This window comes from Vanacampus margaritifer, chromosome 1 (assembly GCF_051991255.1).
Source record: "Vanacampus margaritifer isolate UIUO_Vmar chromosome 1, RoL_Vmar_1.0, whole genome shotgun sequence".
Lineage (NCBI taxonomy): Eukaryota > Metazoa > Chordata > Actinopteri > Syngnathiformes > Syngnathidae > Vanacampus > Vanacampus margaritifer.
The window spans coordinates 46,290,624-46,309,626 of record NC_135432.1 but is presented as its reverse complement, the minus strand read 5'-3'; the positions used below and the strand labels follow the sequence as shown (position 1 = coordinate 46,309,626).

The window sequence follows — 19,003 nt, the reverse complement described above, 5'->3', positions numbered from 1 at the left end:
AATAATACACACACTCCTATATATATATATATATATATTGCACCACTTAGTTAATGTCGGTTATTAAGTAATTTGATGGATGTCGGCAGGAATGAGTTCTTGTAGCGGTTCAGCCTGGTTCTGGGGGCCCTGAATCTCCTGCCGGAAGGCAGTAGCTGGAACTCATGATGCAGGATGTGAGTCGGGTCAGTAACAATTTTCTGTGCCAGTCTGGTGACGGACCGCTCATAAAGCATCTGTAGGGAAGGATGATTCCTGACCCCCATGATCTTCATGGCAGTCCGCACCAGACCGGCAATCTGTGACCTTGACTACACAGTCAGGATGCCGTACCAGGCCGCAATGCCGTATCTGTCGATTGAGTGTGCGGCTGGACATCATTTTTTATCAAGTACAACTTATCTTGCCATACCCTCTGGAGATAGCAGTCAATGTCTTTCAGGTACTCTGATGTGTTGTAGGACCCCCCTGGTTCAAACTTGGCAATGTTTCGAGCAAACTTGTCCAAATCCTTCGGATGAGCTAGCAGCGAACTAACCCGCAAGTAATATGCTTCGGCTTGTCGAAGTTGGTCTTTTGTCGGTCGGTCAGTCAGATCAGTCACCTCTGATTTCAGCTTATACATTTTGTCAGCGGTTCTCAGCAGTCTTTCTTGCTCTCGATTTGTATCTTCAGCAGATGCGAGAGATCGGGTTAACTCACCAACCTTTTGAGGAGAGTTATTGTCAGATGCAAATTCGTCTGCATCGCTATCTGAGTTCTCTGCATGCACGGCCTCTGCGTCATCCAACTGTGCTTTAACGCCAACCAGTTGGGCTTCAACAACCGTCGCTCGGTCGTTGGCGGCTACCAGCTGCGCCGTTGTTTCACGGTTCTGCTGTTGTGCCGCTTCAAGCTGGAAAAGTTGCAGCTTATTCCTTGAGCTGCGCAAGGTTACTGTTAAATGTATCAATCTTCGTATTTTTAACAGCATATCCTGGTAAGATGTCATTGGTCAGCGTCTGAACGAGCAGTGCCAGGGAGTCAAGGCTCTCACCTGGGCTTGGAGTTTGACGTAATGCGGCCATGTTGTCAAAAATGAACTTTTTTTTAGACTTAAGACGATTAAACTTTTACTAGCGTTTAGTAGTTAATTAGCTAGGCGAACGCAGCTACCTAACCACCACTATCAAGTATTATCGTCAACAATACACACTGGGTTTATGCTGTCAGAAAGGAAACAGAAAATCTAAAGAGAATATTTGCAGCAAGGAGGAGGGAACACGGAGCGAGGCTACGCAAGCCTACACAAGTTGTGAGAAATCTATCCCAAGTCTATCTAAATTCAATTTGATTCACCCGGCAAAGGGTATTCCAATTAAATAAAGAGAGTAGCAACTAGTATGTAACTAGGAAGCCATTATGACAGCCAATCCAAAAGCAAAGATCCAAAAACAAAACTCTTCTTCCTCTTTTTTTTTTTGGGGGGGGGGGGTGGGGGGCTGGGATAAAAAGTTTAAATCAAAATTTGATTAAATAAACAAAAACAAGAAGGGTAAATAAAACTAAAATGGATTAATAGTCTTAGTCAAATTAAATGATTGGCGTGTCAGTACAGTTCTATGCAAATGTCTCTTATGGATGGGTTAAAGCTAAAACTGTAAAACTGTACAAAAATATTAGAGCTAAGTCCCTAATATGTCACTTGGAACTCATAACCTTCTTAATTAACTATAAAACAAAAGTAAACAGAAGGGGTGGAATGAAAATAATGAAAACAATAGAATGGCAGAAAGCCAGACAAAATAAACAAACCAGAAAGCAAAATATTAAAAGAGGAAGGGTAGACTAGAGCTAGACAAGCAGTAGTAGGAGAAAACTAGAAGAAAGTAACTCACAACAGTGCAAATAATTATTTTAATATGCTTAATCCACAGTGTATGTTGTTTATGCAAGCAAGCTAATGCTTCTTACAAATCAGCTAGCATACTGTAGGTGTAAACCTTGTGTTGCTTTTCCTCAACCACGGTCCTAATAATGTAAATAGTTAGCGTGTAGCTACACTATACATTGTAGGAGGCTAGAACGCGATCGGTAATTAATATAGTAATTAATTTCCCTACAAGTTGATTATACCTTTAAACCACCACCGACATGGCGGTTTAACATCTCACTGCTAAACGACGCAGAGTTTGACAAAATTATAAGAAAAGAATGGGCAGACTTTTTGGAAATAAATGACTCTCCAGACCTATCGCCATCTCTTCTCTGGGAAACTGGGAAAGCAGTAATTAGAGGTAAAATTATATCATATTCATCTTATAAAAAGAAACAGGATCAAAAATCAGAAAAAGACTTGGAAGATAAAATTAAACAACTGACGGATGAGTACGCAATAAACCCAAATAACCAAATATGGACTGACTTACAAAATACAAAAATACAGTTAGACGATATGCTAACTAAAAAGACAGAATTTATAATACAACAATTGAGATATAACAACTTTGAATATAATAACAAATCAGGTAAATTTCTTGCAAACCAACTTCAACGCAATCGGGAAAAGTCTCTTATAACGGCTATTAAAGGGACAACTGGTGAATGCACACAATCACCAGAAGAAATTAATTACATTTTTTATAACTATTATCGTAACCTATACTTAGAAACTAACAAGCCTAACCCTGAGCATATTGAGGCATTCCTCAGTAGCTTAAATATACCTCAGTTAACTACTGAATATAAAGACATGTTAGATGCGCCACTTACTATAAACGAGTTGTACAGTGCTCTAGATAGTATGCCTAATGGCAAAGCACCTGGCCCGGATGGTTATCCGGCTATATTTTTTAAGCACTTCTGGTTAATGCTTGCTCCACTATTCTTAAGAGTAGTAACAGAAATTAAAACTAAGGGTTACATACGCCCACACATGAATACAGCAGCAATTAAACTTTTATTAAAGCCAGAAAAAGACCCCACCCTTCCATCAAGTTACCGTCCGATTTCACAAATTAACACTGATATTAAAATTATCACTAAGGCTTTCACATCTAGACTAGAAACAGTAATTTCGACAATTATTCATAGCGACCAAACAGGCTTTATTAAAGATCGGCACTCTACTAATAATATTAGGAGACTCTTTAACCTTATTAGCATGTCACAGCGGCATGATAAAAAGGCAGTTATTATATCATTGGATGTAGAAAAAGCTTTCGACAAAGTTAACTGGTCCTTCCTCTTTGCTGTTTTAAATAAATTTGGCTTTGGGAAATCATTTATCCACTGGGTATCAGTATTATATGATTCTCCAAAAGCTACAGTTACTACTAATGGGATTATATCTCAGAGCTTTACTTTACAGAGAGGCACAAGACAGGGATGCCCACTATCCCCTTTATTATTTGCAATATTTATTGAGCCACTTGCATTAGCCATACGCCAGGAAAGAAGGATTCAAGGAATTCACTCTGGGGTAACAGAACATAAAATTAATCTATATGCCGATGACATCTTACTTTATTTAGAAAAGCCGGCTACTTCGCTAGGGGAAGTATTTAATTTAATAACTAAATTCTCACAGTTATCAGATTATTCTATTAACTGGACAAAATCAACACTTCTACCTATTACAGAAAATTCATGGAACCCTGCAAGCCAGGACCCACACTACTCATTTCCTATAGGTAATTTAAAATACTTAGGCATAAAAATCTCACCTAAATTAACTGATTTAATTCATTTAAACTTTTCTCCACTTCTGGATAACATTTATAGTGACTTGGAGCGCTGGAATAATCTTCCTATTTCTCTAATAGGACGAATAGCCACCATTAAAATGAAAGTTTTACCCAAAATAAACTATTTTTTCTCAATGATTCCATTTAAACCTACGGCTAAATGGTTCCAGTTGTTGGACTCAGCCGTAACAAAATTTTACTGGAATAAAAAAAAAGCAAAGATTAGTCTATCTACTCTTCAGAAAAGTAAATCCAAAGGTGGTCTAGAGGCACCAAATTTTATGTACTACTATATAGCTAACCAGCTACAATATATCGTTCTATGGGCACAACCCAACAGAGACACTAACTGTTGGTTGGAACTAGAACAGAAGGATTGTAATAACATCAGACTTCGAGATTTACTCTTTATTACAACATCGATTAAGCGTCATAATTGTTTTAAAAACCCAATGATTTCCGCCACCGTGACTGCCTGGTGGAAGGCACTAGAATTGACAAAAGCCCAAGTGGAGCCCTGTGGACTCTCTCCCCTATGGCATAACCCCGACTTTCTACTTAACAACCAACCGTTTCATTTAGCTGTGTGGGAGCAGAAAGGAATTAAACATCTCCACCATCTCTTCTCAGATAATATGTTTATATCATATACATCCTTGCTCCAAAAATACAATATAAAAAACGGAAATTTTTTACATTATCTACAAGTTAAAAATATGATAAAGAAAAAAATTCCAACACTTCGGGGTACGCTCCAACCGCCTGTTTTAGCTAAAGATATTAACAAGCTTTCTCCGACAACAACAAAAAAACTTTCAAAAATATATAAGTTACTTTCATATACTGATAAAATGTCTTTACCCATCTCGAAATGGGAGACAGACTTGTCTATAGCACCGGAACCTGACTTTTGGATTCAAGTTTGTGAAAACGCATTTAAAATGACAAAACACACAAATTTACAACTTATCCAATATAAAATTATTCACAGAACATACATTACTCAATATATGATTAAGAAAATGGGACTCTCAGACTCCGACATTTGTCTCCAATGCTTACAAAACACTACAGACACTTATGTTCATGCTTTATGGTTATGTACTCCGGTTATGTATTTCTGGACTAAAGTCTTAGAAAAACTTTCCGCTATTTTGGACTGTAGGATGCCTTTATCTCCAAACTTGTGTTTGCTAGGTGACCTAACAACAACTGACTTACCACATAAACAATTTCAATCTACACTTGTAGCCCTTACTATCGCTAAAAAAACAATTCTTGTTAACTGGAAAAATAAACAAACTCTGAATATCGACCAATGGTCTAACCTCCTCATAAATCACATTTTAATGGAAAAAATATCTGCCTCAAATAAAAACCAAATATCAAAATTTATAGAAACATGGTCTACGTATATAGAATTGTTTAACCTAATTCTGGTTACTTAATTCTGTCTGTTAGCGAGAGCCACTACATCGTGATAACTTACATTGATGTTTCTGCATTTGGCAATTTATTATTATATTATATTATTAGTATGGGATTTTTTTTAATGGGCTTTAGGTGAACTGATGAATACACACACACTCGCACGCATGCACGCACACACACGCACATACACATGCTCACCCACATACAAAAAAATATATATAAATATATATATATATATATGTGTGTATATGTATTTATATATATATATATTTAAAAAAAAATAATACATTTATTACATTTTTTTAAATTTATTTGTTTTTTTAAAAAAAGGAGAGCAATGATGATGTCAAATCGAATGAACAATACTGAGCTCTCCTGGGAAAAAAAATATATATATATAGTAATTAAACACAAGCAGTCAATTAGCCCACAAATGCGTTTAATCAGCGTAGATTATTATCTTGCGAGTCCCACGGTAGCTAAAAGCCACTCAGGGGAGAGTGGGGCTGGACACGGGATTAAAATCAAAGGCAGTGTATGCTTAGCATATGATTCGTCACGTAATTCAATAGAGTTAGTGAGTTAGCACATGTAGCTAGCAACCGTCTAAAATAATCCTTACCAGCGGAGCAAGCTAATGCTTGCAGCAGCGGTCATCTTAGCAGGCTAACGGCGGCTACGGCAACTGAGTTAGCAGACTAACGGCGCCGGTCAGCTCTTCGGTTAGCAAGCGGAACACTAGAGGTTCTCTGGCGCGGCCGGTGTTGCCATGAGACACTTGTTGAATAGCTTTGGACCTACAAGAGGCGGTCAGCCTTGAGGCAGGTTCAATAACTGGGCAGCTACCGGGCAGATTTTACGGCCTGACGGCTAGGCCTCTTGAACCACAGACAGCTCAAATTCACAAGGACAATGGCGCCACCTTGTGAGCGGACATGCACGGTACACGTCTGGCGTCCCAGCACAGGGTTACCTGGCAGGGAGAATACTCTAAAGCCGTTATGTTAGCCTCGGGTAGCTACTCCAAGGTACATAAGCAGAACGTCGTCACGTCGCGGTGCACAGCAAATTCACTACAAATTCCCAGGAAACAAAGATACAACTCCAAATTCAGCCATCTGAAATTTACAAGTTGCAAAACTCGAGTTCTCTCATGAGCGTCTTCAAAACACAAGTCAGTATTCTCACAAACAGTAACCGACTTACTTACTTAATTCCCACTTCTCATTCACAATAGCAATTCACTATGTTCTTCACCTGCCCAAGATGGCGGCTCAGCCTCACGTTTTTATTCCTGTCCAAGATGGCAGTTAGCCACACCCTTACGACACATACAAGATGCCGGCTCGGCCGACGCTTGGCAACAATGAAGAGGTGAATCTACTCATTCAAAATAGTGTCTACACGCGCTTCTCTCAGCGTCAGTACTATACAAGTGAATCTACACGCTGCATGAAGTCGTTCAACCTGAATCAAAGCGTTTCTCTGAGTGGAGAGTGGACACTCTTCTTAATAAAGCCTCATACGGGCCACACCAATATGTAGAGATTATTTGGGTTGCCGTACTGGCGAACGATTAATTTTGACGGTACTGATGGGAGGTGTCATTTTCTCAGCAACCTCTGAGGGCACCATGTTGACTTTGCTTGTTTTAGGAGCAAAATAAACGATGAAAATTCTATTATCAAGTATTCATAATCTGAAGTTGCTATTATAGTTAATTATGGAGTTCTTTGCTTTAGTAAGAGAAATACTAATCCACTCAGAAAACACAAATGATTCGGCGGAAATTAAATTTCTAGACAAAAGCTTTGTTTAGTAAACACACATGTCAGTCACAGTCACAGCCTGACCTATTGATGAAACTGAATTAAAATGCAAATAAAATATAGCTGGCGCACAGTGGTGCGTAACAGCCGTTGTTGAACCGGATCGGCAGGACGCTGCGTGATTCAGAGAGCGAACGGTAGGTGGATCGGCTCTCGGCAAGCAGTCCTTGTGTGACGCACGCTTTGGGGCACATGGTGTGGTTGCAAGTCCGGGGCTCGAAAAAAGAAGCCATGTGGTCGCTCTCAGCGTGTTCAGCGACCACGTCTCTGTGATGGTCAGGAGAAGTTCATGGGGCAAGAGAGAGGCTAGAGCGTGTGGGCTAGAGCGTGTGGGCAAGAGCGCGTGGGCAAGAGAGAGTGGGCAAAGAGAGCTTGCAGGGCAGGTGGTCAAGCAGTGCCCGCCTCTTCCATGCGCAAGAAGCAGACTTCACTGCAGAAAAAAAAACACATAGCTGATTCCTGTAGATAGACCAGACCATAAAAGTGGTCTGGGGACTGATAAGCAGTCTGCTTGCTAAACAGGCTTTTAGATCTCTGCAAGTGTCTAAGAATGTATTGCCTGTGGGTTGTAAAAATGAAATTCAGTCCCTTGCTGGAGGAAAGTTCAAAGAGGTTTTCCTTCTTAAATTGTCTCTGGTTGGTTTGAGGAAACACAGGGTTAATCCATCAAGGCATGTGTAGCGATTATTTGGGTTGCCGTAATGGCTTATGAGAAATTTAGACAATACTGAGGGGAGTTGTAATTTCCTCAGCAACCTCTGGGGAACCACGTTGACTTTGCTTGTTTGTAGGAGCAAACAAATAACAAATAACAAATCCTATTATCAAGTATTCATAATCTGAAGTTGCTACTTTAGTTAATCATGGAATTCTTTGCTTTCATAAGAGAATTACTAATCCACTCAGTAAACACAAATGATTCGGCAGAAATTGAATTTCCAGACAACATATTTATTTTGTAAACACACGCATAAATCAGTCACAGCCTAACCTATTGAAACAGAATAAAAATGTGAATCAAAGATAAAAATAAAACATGCAACCTAATAACTAAGATAAAAAGGTAATGAAAAAGGGGGATAAAGATGGAAGCGTTTTGACCTATCAATCCTTTTATGTCTGAATAAAAGCGTTGCACCAGTAGTATATGATCAGATTGCAATGAAGGCGCAAGTTACGGACTGGTTCAGTCGCACGGGAGAGGTTCAGTCGCACGGGAGATAGAGAGAAACTCGACAAGCATCGATCCTCGGTTGAATGCTGGAATGCTGCACCAGGTCTCCGGTTGGTGGCGAGGTGCGAGGCCGTGGCAGGTCCTTGGCTGGCGCACGTCCCAGTTGGTGGTGATGTGCTTGCACGGTTGAGAGGCCACAGTGAGTTGGTGAGAGTGCTCCGGGGCGCCTCGGGTTTACGGCTGGAACAGACACGCGCGCCTTGGGGATGCGCAGGGTGGTTGCGCAGGGTGGTTGCGAGTCCTTGCTTTGATGCATGCTGGGACGCGCGTTGTGGCTCAAGTCCGGGGCTCAAAGAAAGAAGCCGCAGGGTCACTCTCAGTGACCACGTTTCTAGTGATGATCAGGAAGAGTTCATGGGGCCAGACGTGAGGTGAAGAGCAGGCGGGGAAGAGAGCAGGAGGGGAAGAGAGAGAAGTTCCTTCGCGCGCTGGCTTTTGTCCCAGGGGGCCAGCAGTTTGGTCCCACCTCTTTCGTGCGCATGAAGCAGACTTGGTCGACTGAGACCAAGCTCTTGGGATAGTATTTGATAAAAAAATTTTATCAGAATTGACAAGCCAGATGCTTAATTTCTCATTCTTAACACATTTCAAACATTACAGTCCAGTACATAGAGTCCGTGTACGTCCCGAATTATGTAGATTTCAGATTAATTAGGAGCGGCAGGATTCTGGAGGATAACCGATAGTGACGGCTGGAGGGCACTGTTGTACCATATAACTTCTAAGGGGCATTGTTTCCAAAAAAACACATGGCTAATTCCTGTGGATAGACCAGACCATAAAAGATGGTCTGGCGGAGCTGTGGTATGTGTTTCCTGGGAATTACAAAACGAAATCCAGTCCCTGCTGGAGGGAAATTTAAAGAGTCCTTTTAAACTGAAAACAGAGTTAAGACACGCACACACATTACCCAGGGGGAAATGTTTAAAAAGGTAAATAAAATAGAAAAATTGAGGGTGACGGGCAATATTCGTTACACATGCGCACACATTTCCCAGGGGGATTGTTTAAAAAGGCAAAAGGAAAAAAAATGAGGGTGACGGGCAATACTTGTTACAACATAAAACGTGACTAATGTTATGCCCCCAGGTGGACCAGAGTATCATGGCGCAACACCCATAATCACACAAAATCGGAATAGGAGATTTAATGAGAACAAGATCCTGACAAGGAATAAAAATGACTTGTGAACATTTCTTAACAATAGACTAACATTCTGTTCTGCAGTTTAACCATAAAATTGAACTATAATAAAATATAACTACATTTTAATTAGTGCTATCACTATTGAATATTTTTAATTTATGGAAGAGGATTAGGGCCAGTGGAGAGAGAGAGAAAAAAGGTTGGCAGGATTCTCACTTAATTCTCTGGATTCTCACTTTGTGTGAGAATTCCGACTTCTGACTTTATTCTCAAAATTCTGACTTTAATCTCAGAATTCGGACTTTAATCTCAGAATTCGGACTTTAATCTCAGAATTCGGACTTTAAAGTAAGAATAATAGTAGCAATAATAAAGGAATTTTCACTTTAAAATGGGAATTCTAAGAATGAAGTGAGAATTCTCAATCTTTAAGTCAGAATTCTTACTTTAGAGAATAAAATGAGAATTCTCACTTTAAAGTCAGAATTCTGAGATTAAAGTGAGAAGTCTGACTTTAAAGTCAGAATTCAGATTTTATTCTCAAAATTTTGTCTTAAATCACAGAATTCTGACTTAAGTGAGAATTGTCACAATAATACAGGGAGTCCTCGAGCTAAATCGCACGTGACCTACGTCGTTTTGACTTTATGGCGCCCGTGCCTCGTCCGTAGCACCTTCTTTTTCGTTAATTTCCCACAGTAATCACACTATTTTAAAGTTATTTATAGCTGTGTTGTTGTTACCTCCAGCAATGAATGTTCATCAGCTGGTCGGCTCGCCATCAGGAGCGTCACATTAATGTTTAAGCTTATATTTTCTGCGCTCCGCCGTCAAAAAGAATTTTGATGTAAATATCGACTTTAAAGGGGAAATCCAAATTAAATTGAAATTTGGCTTACATTGGCATAGGAACAGAACTCCGCCGTAACCTGAGAACTCCCTGTAGTAGCACTAATAAAGGAATTCTTACTTAAAAGTGGGAATTCTGACGAGAATTCTCACTTTTTAAATCAGAATTCTGACTTTAGAGAATAAAGTCAAAATTCTGAGATTAAAGTCAGAATAAAGTGAGAATCCTGTCAACCTTTTTTTTCTGTTTTAATTGGCCCTAATCCTCTTTTGTATTAATTCAATTGATTAATCGACTAATCTGATTAATTTAAATTTTGCATTAAAGGGCATTACAAAAGCATTTTCCTTGATTACTGTTCATAAACTAGTTATTGGCATTTATTTCGTACTGCACATTTTGAGTCTTTAGGTCCCAGACAAGGTCCAACTCACATTCACTGTGTTGAACCTTCACAGGTGTGTGAGAAAGAAAAACTGCTGAGTGAGCGCAATCAACTGAAGGTGTGCATGTCTGAGCTGTGGCAGAACCTGTCCTTCCTCTCCCAGCAAGTCTGCAGAGATGTGCAGGACAGCCATTCACCTCCTGTCCCCACCAGTATCGACCTCACATCCAACCAACCGTCTCCAGCTGCCGATGAGGCCTCATACCACCCAAAGCCACCTCAAGGAAACCAAGTTGCAAGTGTGTCAGAGGTCGGTCCTAATGCAGGGGAGCTTAAGGATGGGCAGCCGGGGATGGAGTCCTCTGGTCAGAGGAACCCAAAAGGCTCACTGGTGTTTGAATCCAGAGAGGAAATGTTCAGTCCCACAGTAACTGTGGATTTCTGTCAGGAAATGATTAAGAAATGCACAACTGAAGAACAGAAGAGACATGACGGCACTTAAAGTTCAGTGGTAGATGGTTCTCTTTGTGACGCATTCATACATTTCCTTAAAAATATGAAACTGTAATATTTTAAGATGTTTTGGAATGGACAGCAAAATTGTCCACTCAGCAATACTGTTCCACAGGTTTGTTCCGAATTGGTCCACAAAATGCTGGCAGCTTTCTATCTCTGTCTGTCTCATCTTAACTGTTTCTTCCTGTCAGCTTCCCTCCCCCCTACGGGAGATTAAACTCAGGAATTTCTCAGAATGTTCACCCAAGTCCTTTTTAACATGTTTGACATGCATTTTACCTTTTAGCTGCCGTCAAACCGCAAATCTGGCAACTTCTTTGCAGAAATCACTGAGCAACTCAGAAATCACCAGAGGTGGCAAATCCAGGTCTAGAAATTAAAAACCCTGCCACAGTTTGTCTTTAGCCCCAGGAGCTGGCTAGGTAACTAACCCTAGCTAGGAGCTAGCTAGCTAGCTAACATCAAGGGCTAAAGCCAAACTGTGGGAGGTTTTTTACTCTCTGGACCTGGATTTGCCACCTGGGGCTTTAGCCCCTGATGTTAGCTAGCTAGGTAGCTCCTGGGGCTAAAGCCAAACTGTGGCAGGGTTTTTACTTTCTGGACCTGGATTTGCTACCTCTGGCTAAGTCTCGCAGACACATTGAAACTTCAATTACCTTTTCTTATTTAGTGACCATCTGCATCGCTGTTGGGCTCAGGATGCTCAACTGAATTTATGGCCAAGCCAAACAATTGTAAACCGAGGAGGGTGCAAAGCATTTTGGTTTAATATTCACAGTTGCAGTGTGTTAAAAGAAAAGGAATCGTTTGAGAAAAGGCACTCTTATGTGTGGGGTGGTACCCTTTCAAATGGGTACTCAAATTGATAGGGATGTAATAGTTTATTAATTTGACAACATCAAACATTGTGTACCATACCAAAATTAGCGGGACTGGCCATGCTGTGGTGGGAATAGGGCTCTTTTTTGCTGCTCCTATTTTTCAAGAAATACAGTCATTATAAGGACAATCTTGCCAAAAGACCACTGGAAGCTGTGCACAGCCACTGTGTCCACTCGTTAACCAAGCCGAGATGGTAAGGAAATCCTACTTAGGCTACGTTCACACTGCAGGGCGTGATGCCCAATTCAAATTTTTTGTTAAATCCGATCTTTTTATGTACTGTTCACATTACAAAAACAAATGCGACATCTAATGTGAACGCAACGCGCCCGTAATGCGACTCGCATGCGCAAAGAGCACACGTAGAGAGTCGGTACACCCAATACAACGTCACATTGCAGTGCTCACTGAACTAAACCGACTCGCAACGTTTTACCGCCAGTTTTACAGAGGCAAATGACTTTTGTCAGCGTCATATGCAAATTTAGCTGTGCCAACGCACGCTACAGATTGGTAGACTTGTGGACTTGTTTCGCGGATGTGTTAGGAGTTTGATTCCTGTGTCTTGTCCGCATACATTATGCAAATTAACCTGTGCAAACTAGTTGGTGGACTGTTTTCACGCTCGTTCTTGGTTGGCTGCTATCTTCGGCTTCCTCGTGCGTCAGTTTTGAATGTGCTGTTTACAAACAGCAACAGAAATCCGTCAGACTTATTTTTTTTCATCTAATTTCTTCAGAGTAGCGAGGTTGGAAGAAATAATATAAATATTTGGGATAAATTAGGGGACTCTCCTCGACCTCATCATTTCATTGAGAAGTTTACCGAAGATGACATTGCGTCATTGCCATTTCGTGATGAACAGTCCTAAATTTCTATTGATATATACTATTGCCATACATGTCAACTTTATGCTTCATGTTTCAAGTGTGATTAAATTAAAGACAAAGAAAAATTTAACACTGTTACTCAAAACAGCTTTGTATATATTCACAGACGTGTCATTAGTCTCCCTTCCAAGCACTCTCTCCCGCCCGCGCAGAGCGCATATCAGGCTTTTGATGATGTATGAATCGGATGCGTGCGGATGAGTGTTCGCAGTGCAGACGCATCACATACATATCCGATTTATATCCACATACAAAAGAGGCCCAGGTCGGGTGTGAAAAATCGGAATTGTACCGTTCACACTGCATGAAAAAATCAAATACTTATGAAAAAATCTGAATTGAGCTGCAGTGTGAACGCAGCCTTAGTCCACTTTTCCCCCCTTCTTCTTCTTTTTTTCATTTTTTACATTTTGGATGGACTTTGGATGTGGTGGTTGTGTATGGGGCAAATGTCCCCGAGCTCAAGTATCACTTTTAATTTATTTTTTAAAAGAAGTGGTTATATCTACTTTTTTTTTTTTTTCTGAGTGTGAACCACAACTCAATTGAGTTGGGGGGTGATATGGAGGACCAAAACTGCCAACATTAAAAATAAATAAATGACAAAATAAATACATAAATGAATAAAAGAAAAACATATGAAAAATATAATATAAAAAATACAATTCAAAAATTAAATATAAATATAAATAATAATAATAATAATAATAATTTATCAGATTTGTGGCAGACGTAGCTCAGGGTGTAGAGGCGGTCGTTCAGTAATCAGAAGGTCAGCTATTTGATCCCTGCTCTACCCAAGTCATGTGTCGTTGTGTCCTTGGGCAAGGCACTTCACATACAGTGCCTCTAGTGCTACTTACACTGGTGTATAGAAGATGCGAATGTTTGGTGGTGGTCGGAGGGGCCGTAGGCGCACACTGGCAACCACGCTTCCGTCAGCCTGCCCCAGGGCATCTGTGGCTACATAAGTAGCTTACCGCCACCACAGTGTGAATGTGTGAGTGCAAAAATAATGTATCCATTCCATTGTAAAGCGTCTTTTAGTGTCTAGAAAAGCACTATATAAATCTGATGCATTATTATTATTATTAAATAAAAATAACATACTCAGCCTTCAATGTGTCTCAAGACATTTTAACTTATGTCTTAAGAGATATATATTTTTTCTTGAGTTGTCTTCTAAAGTCAAGACATGTCCATAAGATGTGTCTATAGACATGTATTGAGACGTCTTGATAAATCAAGATGTCTATAAGACATGTCTATAAGATGTGTCTATAAGATGTGTCTATAGACATGTATTGAGACGTCTTGATAAATCAAGATGTCTATAAGACATGTCTATAGACTTGAGTCTTAAGATGCCTTAAGATGCCCTAAGATGTCTTGGAAATATGACTGTCTTGAGATGTGTCAAGATATCTTCACACGTCTGAAGATGCCTTCACACATCTGAAGATGTCTTCAAACATCTGAAGATATCTTCAAACGTCTAAAGATGTCTTCAAACGTCTGAAGATGTCTTTTACGGTATCACTATTTTACTGTTCCTCTTTATATTTAACATTTCATTACCGGTACTGTTGTCAGTTAAGACCGTGTCTCACTGAGCAGCGAAGGCTTGCGAGGCTGCGTGTATTGCGAGTGATGGCATTTTGTCGGGTCTCTTTCAAGACTGCAAAATATTGCCAAGAGTGTTTGCCAGAACCTTATCACCCATTTTTATGCTTGCAAACCATTTTTATAGTCGCAAATAATTTTTTTTAACATGTTCAAAATTTGATGGCGACAAGAAAAACTGAGTATAAAAATTGTTTTGGAAGATCTGCCGAACGTCTTTGCAACGTTTTGCAGTCTTAAATGAAACCTGACAAAAACAAACTCTCGCTACGTGCGTGCACCCTCGCAAGCCTGAGTTGCTGAGTGAGACATGGGCTTAATTGACAAAAGTAATAAAATGTTAAATTTAACTAAGAGGAACAGTGAATAGTGATACCATAAAAAAAAATTATCCTCACAATAATGACTAATGTCAAAAAAACGTTTGACAGGGTATGAACACAGAGAATCCAACAAGTTTTTTTTCACTACCTTGTAACTGGACACATTGAAAGCAAGGTGAAACTGGATCCAACACTAAAAACTTTGATACACATACACAATAATAACAATAACAACGACAACGATAATAACAATAATAATAAAAATAATATATCTAACGGGAGTCAAAGCAAAACTGCTTTGTGTGTTTTGTCAAAAATATTAGCTATAATGCAAAAAAGTTTTATCAAAAGAAAGTGAGAAAAATACAAATATTAGATATTTGTAAATATAAAAATGCAACCAATAAATAAGACAAGAAATGTGCAGAAAATACAAATTAGTCAAAAATAAATATTTTAGACAAAAAACGTTAGAGAACACATGCGCAACTAATATACAATATTATCAACTGCAAAAATATAAAATATTACACAAAATAGCTTAAAATACACAGTACAAAATAATACACATATATTGTATATAAGAAACAACGTGCTGTCAACATCAGTTGAGACGATTGTTTTTTATCTGAATGCTCACACTCCACACTTCACTGTAACATAAGAAACAATCACTCACACACGACAGAAAACAACAGTTACGTGTATTGGCTTTTATAAAATATATATAAACAAATACTTACTCTTATACTGATTCTTTAATCTTCACTCTAACTTCAACCTATAAAATATCTGTATGAGAGCAGCATAACACAAGAAATAATGAATCACTTTGTCAACAACAGTTCAGAATACTGGCTTTTGTTTTGTGAAATACTTACTACTAGTACTGCATTTTCATACTTCACCGTAACTTTAAAATAACCTGTATATCACAACACACACAAAAAAAGAATTAATCACATCAGTTCAGCCTACTGGCTCAAGTTACGAGTCATTCGAGTTTCTCAGAAAAAATTATATACATTATCAACTGCAAAAATATACAATATTACACAAAATAGCAAAATACAGTACAAATTAAATAATACATATATTACATAAAATAAACAACAATCACATACCGTCAACATCAGTTCTGACAACTGGCTTTTCTCAGATAGTTACTCACACTCTCCACACTTCACTGTAACATAAGAAACAAACTTTTTGATTCCCTTGCTGCTGCCTCCGCTCGAAAACCACGTACGTAACCCCAAGAATTGAAACTTGTTTGTTTGTAGCCCACGGTAAAGCAATAGAAATACTCACTTTTACACTGAACTAGCCTACTGTACCTAGTTAGCTAATACCCACGGTGGTGCTTTGACAAACTTTTTTCAACATACGACACTGCCACAACAGTGATGGCAGCTGTACCTTGCACTTTGTTATCCCGGCGTATTTGAAACAGATACACAGTACGAAGAAATAATCTTTTTACTCACCTTTCCATTCGCCGTATAGTTGCCGTCTGGATTGTCAAACAAAAAAACGCTGCCTCCTTGACGCGTCTGATGATCATCAGATGTCGTCCGACGTCCAACTGTGGAAGCACAACCCCCCGCATCCTCCCCTCGCGCGCGGGTTTGTGTGTGTGTGTCAAAATTTAATTTAAAATGTAATTTTAAATGTGTTTTGTTTTGTTCTCAAATCTCTATGGTAATATATAGATTAATTTATTGAAATCTATATTTTAAATTGAATGACATTTTATTTAATACATTATGACAATTGTAATCATTATTAATGTATCGTTATTGTATTTAAAATGGATTATTCTTTGTGTGATATTAATTTAGTTCAATCATTTAATCACTAAGCTAAACTAAAAAAAAAATATTTCACTTCCAGTTATCTTCATCTTATTTTGAGAATATTTGTTGCCGAAAAAATAATCCTGTTCCATGTAAATCAACATTGCTTGTTTGTTCAGAACTTGTTTAGTTAATTATTCTTAGTTCGTACCATAATAATTCCATTACACAGGGCTCTAAATTATAAATAGTGTAAGTTAAATATTGGGGGGTGGGGGGAATCATTTAATTTTTATTTGACACTCCAATAACATTATATAAGGTTTTACAGCAAAATATCAATAGATCATTATCATAATAATACTGCCATTGAAACAAAAATAGCTTGACCATTTCTTTGAGACATCCATATCATGTCTCAAGACACCATAAGACGTGCATGTCATAAGTCAAATGAAATATGTCTTAAGCTGTTTTAAGATATTCTGATATAAGATAAGATATTATGTCTTCAAGACACAAACATCTCTTTGGGGACATCCCATGTGCTGCTTCTGTCATGATACCATGTCTCAAGACATTTAAGATCTGCATGGAAATATGACTTAAGATGTCTTAAGATATTCATTGTCTTCAAGACACAAAAAATTGTTTGGGGGGCATCCCATGTGCTGCTCTGTCAAGGAGTGGTGCTGCTCTCTCGTGATACCTGCATGTTTCAAGCCATTGTAAGATGTGCATGTCTTAAGACAAAGGAAATATGTCTTAAAACATCTTGAAGACATTAAACGTCTTCAAGACACAAAAATCTGTTTGGGAGTCATCCCATGTGCTGCTTCTGTCATGATACCATGTCTCAAGACATCTTAAGATCTGCATGGAAATATGACTTAAGATGTCTTAAGATATCATTGTCTTCAAGACACAAAAATCTGTTTGGGGGGCATCCCATGTGCTGCTCTGTCAAGGAATGGTGTCTTCAAATATTTGTATTAAGACATCTTGATGTTCCAAAATGTCTTGAGATGTCTTGATTTTGCTTATTAAGACATTTTAATACATCTTGAGACCCGTTGATGGCTGAGCATGAACTACTGTGTATATATATATATATATATATATATATATATATATATATATATATATATATATATATATATATATATATATATATATATATACATAAAGAGAAAGAGAGAGAGAGATCCCTAAAAAACAAATAAAAGTAAAAATAAATACAAAAATAACAAATTAGATTCAAAAAATAAAAATATATATATACATAGAATTAAATATCAATCAATAAATAAAAACACTCTGCTCTCCCATTTATTTATTTCATGTTGCAGACGCTCTGTCTATGTTATTCAAATGAGGGGGTGGTCCTAAGCGTGTCTTGGGCTATTTTTACTTGTATTCATTTATTTAGGGATATATATTTTTTGTTGTTTTTATTTCCATTTCTATTTATTTTTTGTATTTAATTTTTCAATTGTATTTTTTTATATTCGTTTTTATTTTCACTTTTATTCATTCGTTTATTTATTTACTTAGTCATTTATTTATTTTTAATTTTGGCAGTTTTGGTCCTCCATATGGGGTCACTTCAGTTTTAATTGGAAAAAAAAGAGCTACATGTATTATTTTTTTGTTTCTTTTGTGAGATAGGATTTACTTCTTAATTAAGGTAATCAACAAAGTCAACTATTTGAGCCAAAGTGCTGAAAGCATTTGGTTCAATTCTTTCTTTTTTTCATTTTTTATTATTAAGTCAAGTCATAGCTGTACAATCTTTAAGAGGGTTTTGTTCTTAGTGTAAACCACACCTCAATTGAGTCACAGAATCAATAGCAAGCCATTGAGTTAGCATTTTTGCTTGTGTAAACATTTAGGAAATCAGACCCATGGAGTGTATATTGGGAGTTGGGGGAAGCCCAAGCTGTTTTATCACATCAGAATGCCGCACACTTTAAAACCATAGCATTTTTTCCATATCGGCAAATTTTGATTTAAAGTTACTTGTATTCAACCAGCAATTTTTCCCTGGATTGGAAGTGACACGGGTGTCTCCCAGAAGATAATAGGATGTTGTACAAGAGGCATCACTGTGGAAAAAAGTATTTCTCAGCTTTTATGTACATTTTAATAAAAAGTGACACATCCAAAATTATTCATATCCTTCTCAAAAATCAATAGAAAAGCCTTTATTGGATATTAGAGCAATTAAAACACATCCTATAGTTCTTGATCAGCTTTTTGCATCTCGGCTGATATCTTTAGCGATGAGCTCCATCTGTTTCAAGTTGGAGGGTTTTTTTTGTTTTTTTTGTCATCACTCTGATCTTTAGTTCCCTCCACAAATTCTCAACTGAA

The 19,003-nt window shown here is 38.2% G+C and overlaps 1 protein-coding gene and 1 long non-coding RNA gene across 12 annotated transcripts in view; one reads left to right on the top strand and one right to left on the bottom strand.

Moving 5' to 3' along the window:
• The window catches only part of bach2a (BACH transcriptional regulator 2a), a 91,023-nt gene extending 79,671 nt beyond the window's left edge, over nucleotides 1–11,352 (top strand). For 10 of the 11 annotated variants that reach the window (XM_077556860.1, XM_077556499.1, XM_077556181.1 and 7 more), the window contains one exon: nucleotides 10,674–11,352. In XM_077556860.1, the coding sequence (XP_077412986.1) occupies nucleotides 10,674–11,102 (429 nt within the window). In that variant the 3' untranslated portion in view covers nucleotides 11,103–11,352. The remainder of the gene's footprint in view (nucleotides 1–10,673) is intronic. The other variant, XM_077556946.1, reaches the window with a different exon arrangement.
• Nucleotides 11,353–11,615: 263 nt separating this feature from the next.
• Nucleotides 11,616–17,697, bottom strand: LOC144043421 (uncharacterized). Its single transcript, XR_013291105.1, has 3 exons — nucleotides 15,959–17,697; nucleotides 15,716–15,759; nucleotides 11,616–15,626 (listed from the first exon to the last, which is right to left on the bottom strand). It is a non-coding gene; the product is annotated as an uncharacterized LOC144043421 (long non-coding RNA).
• Nucleotides 17,698–19,003: the final 1,306 nt, after the last annotated feature.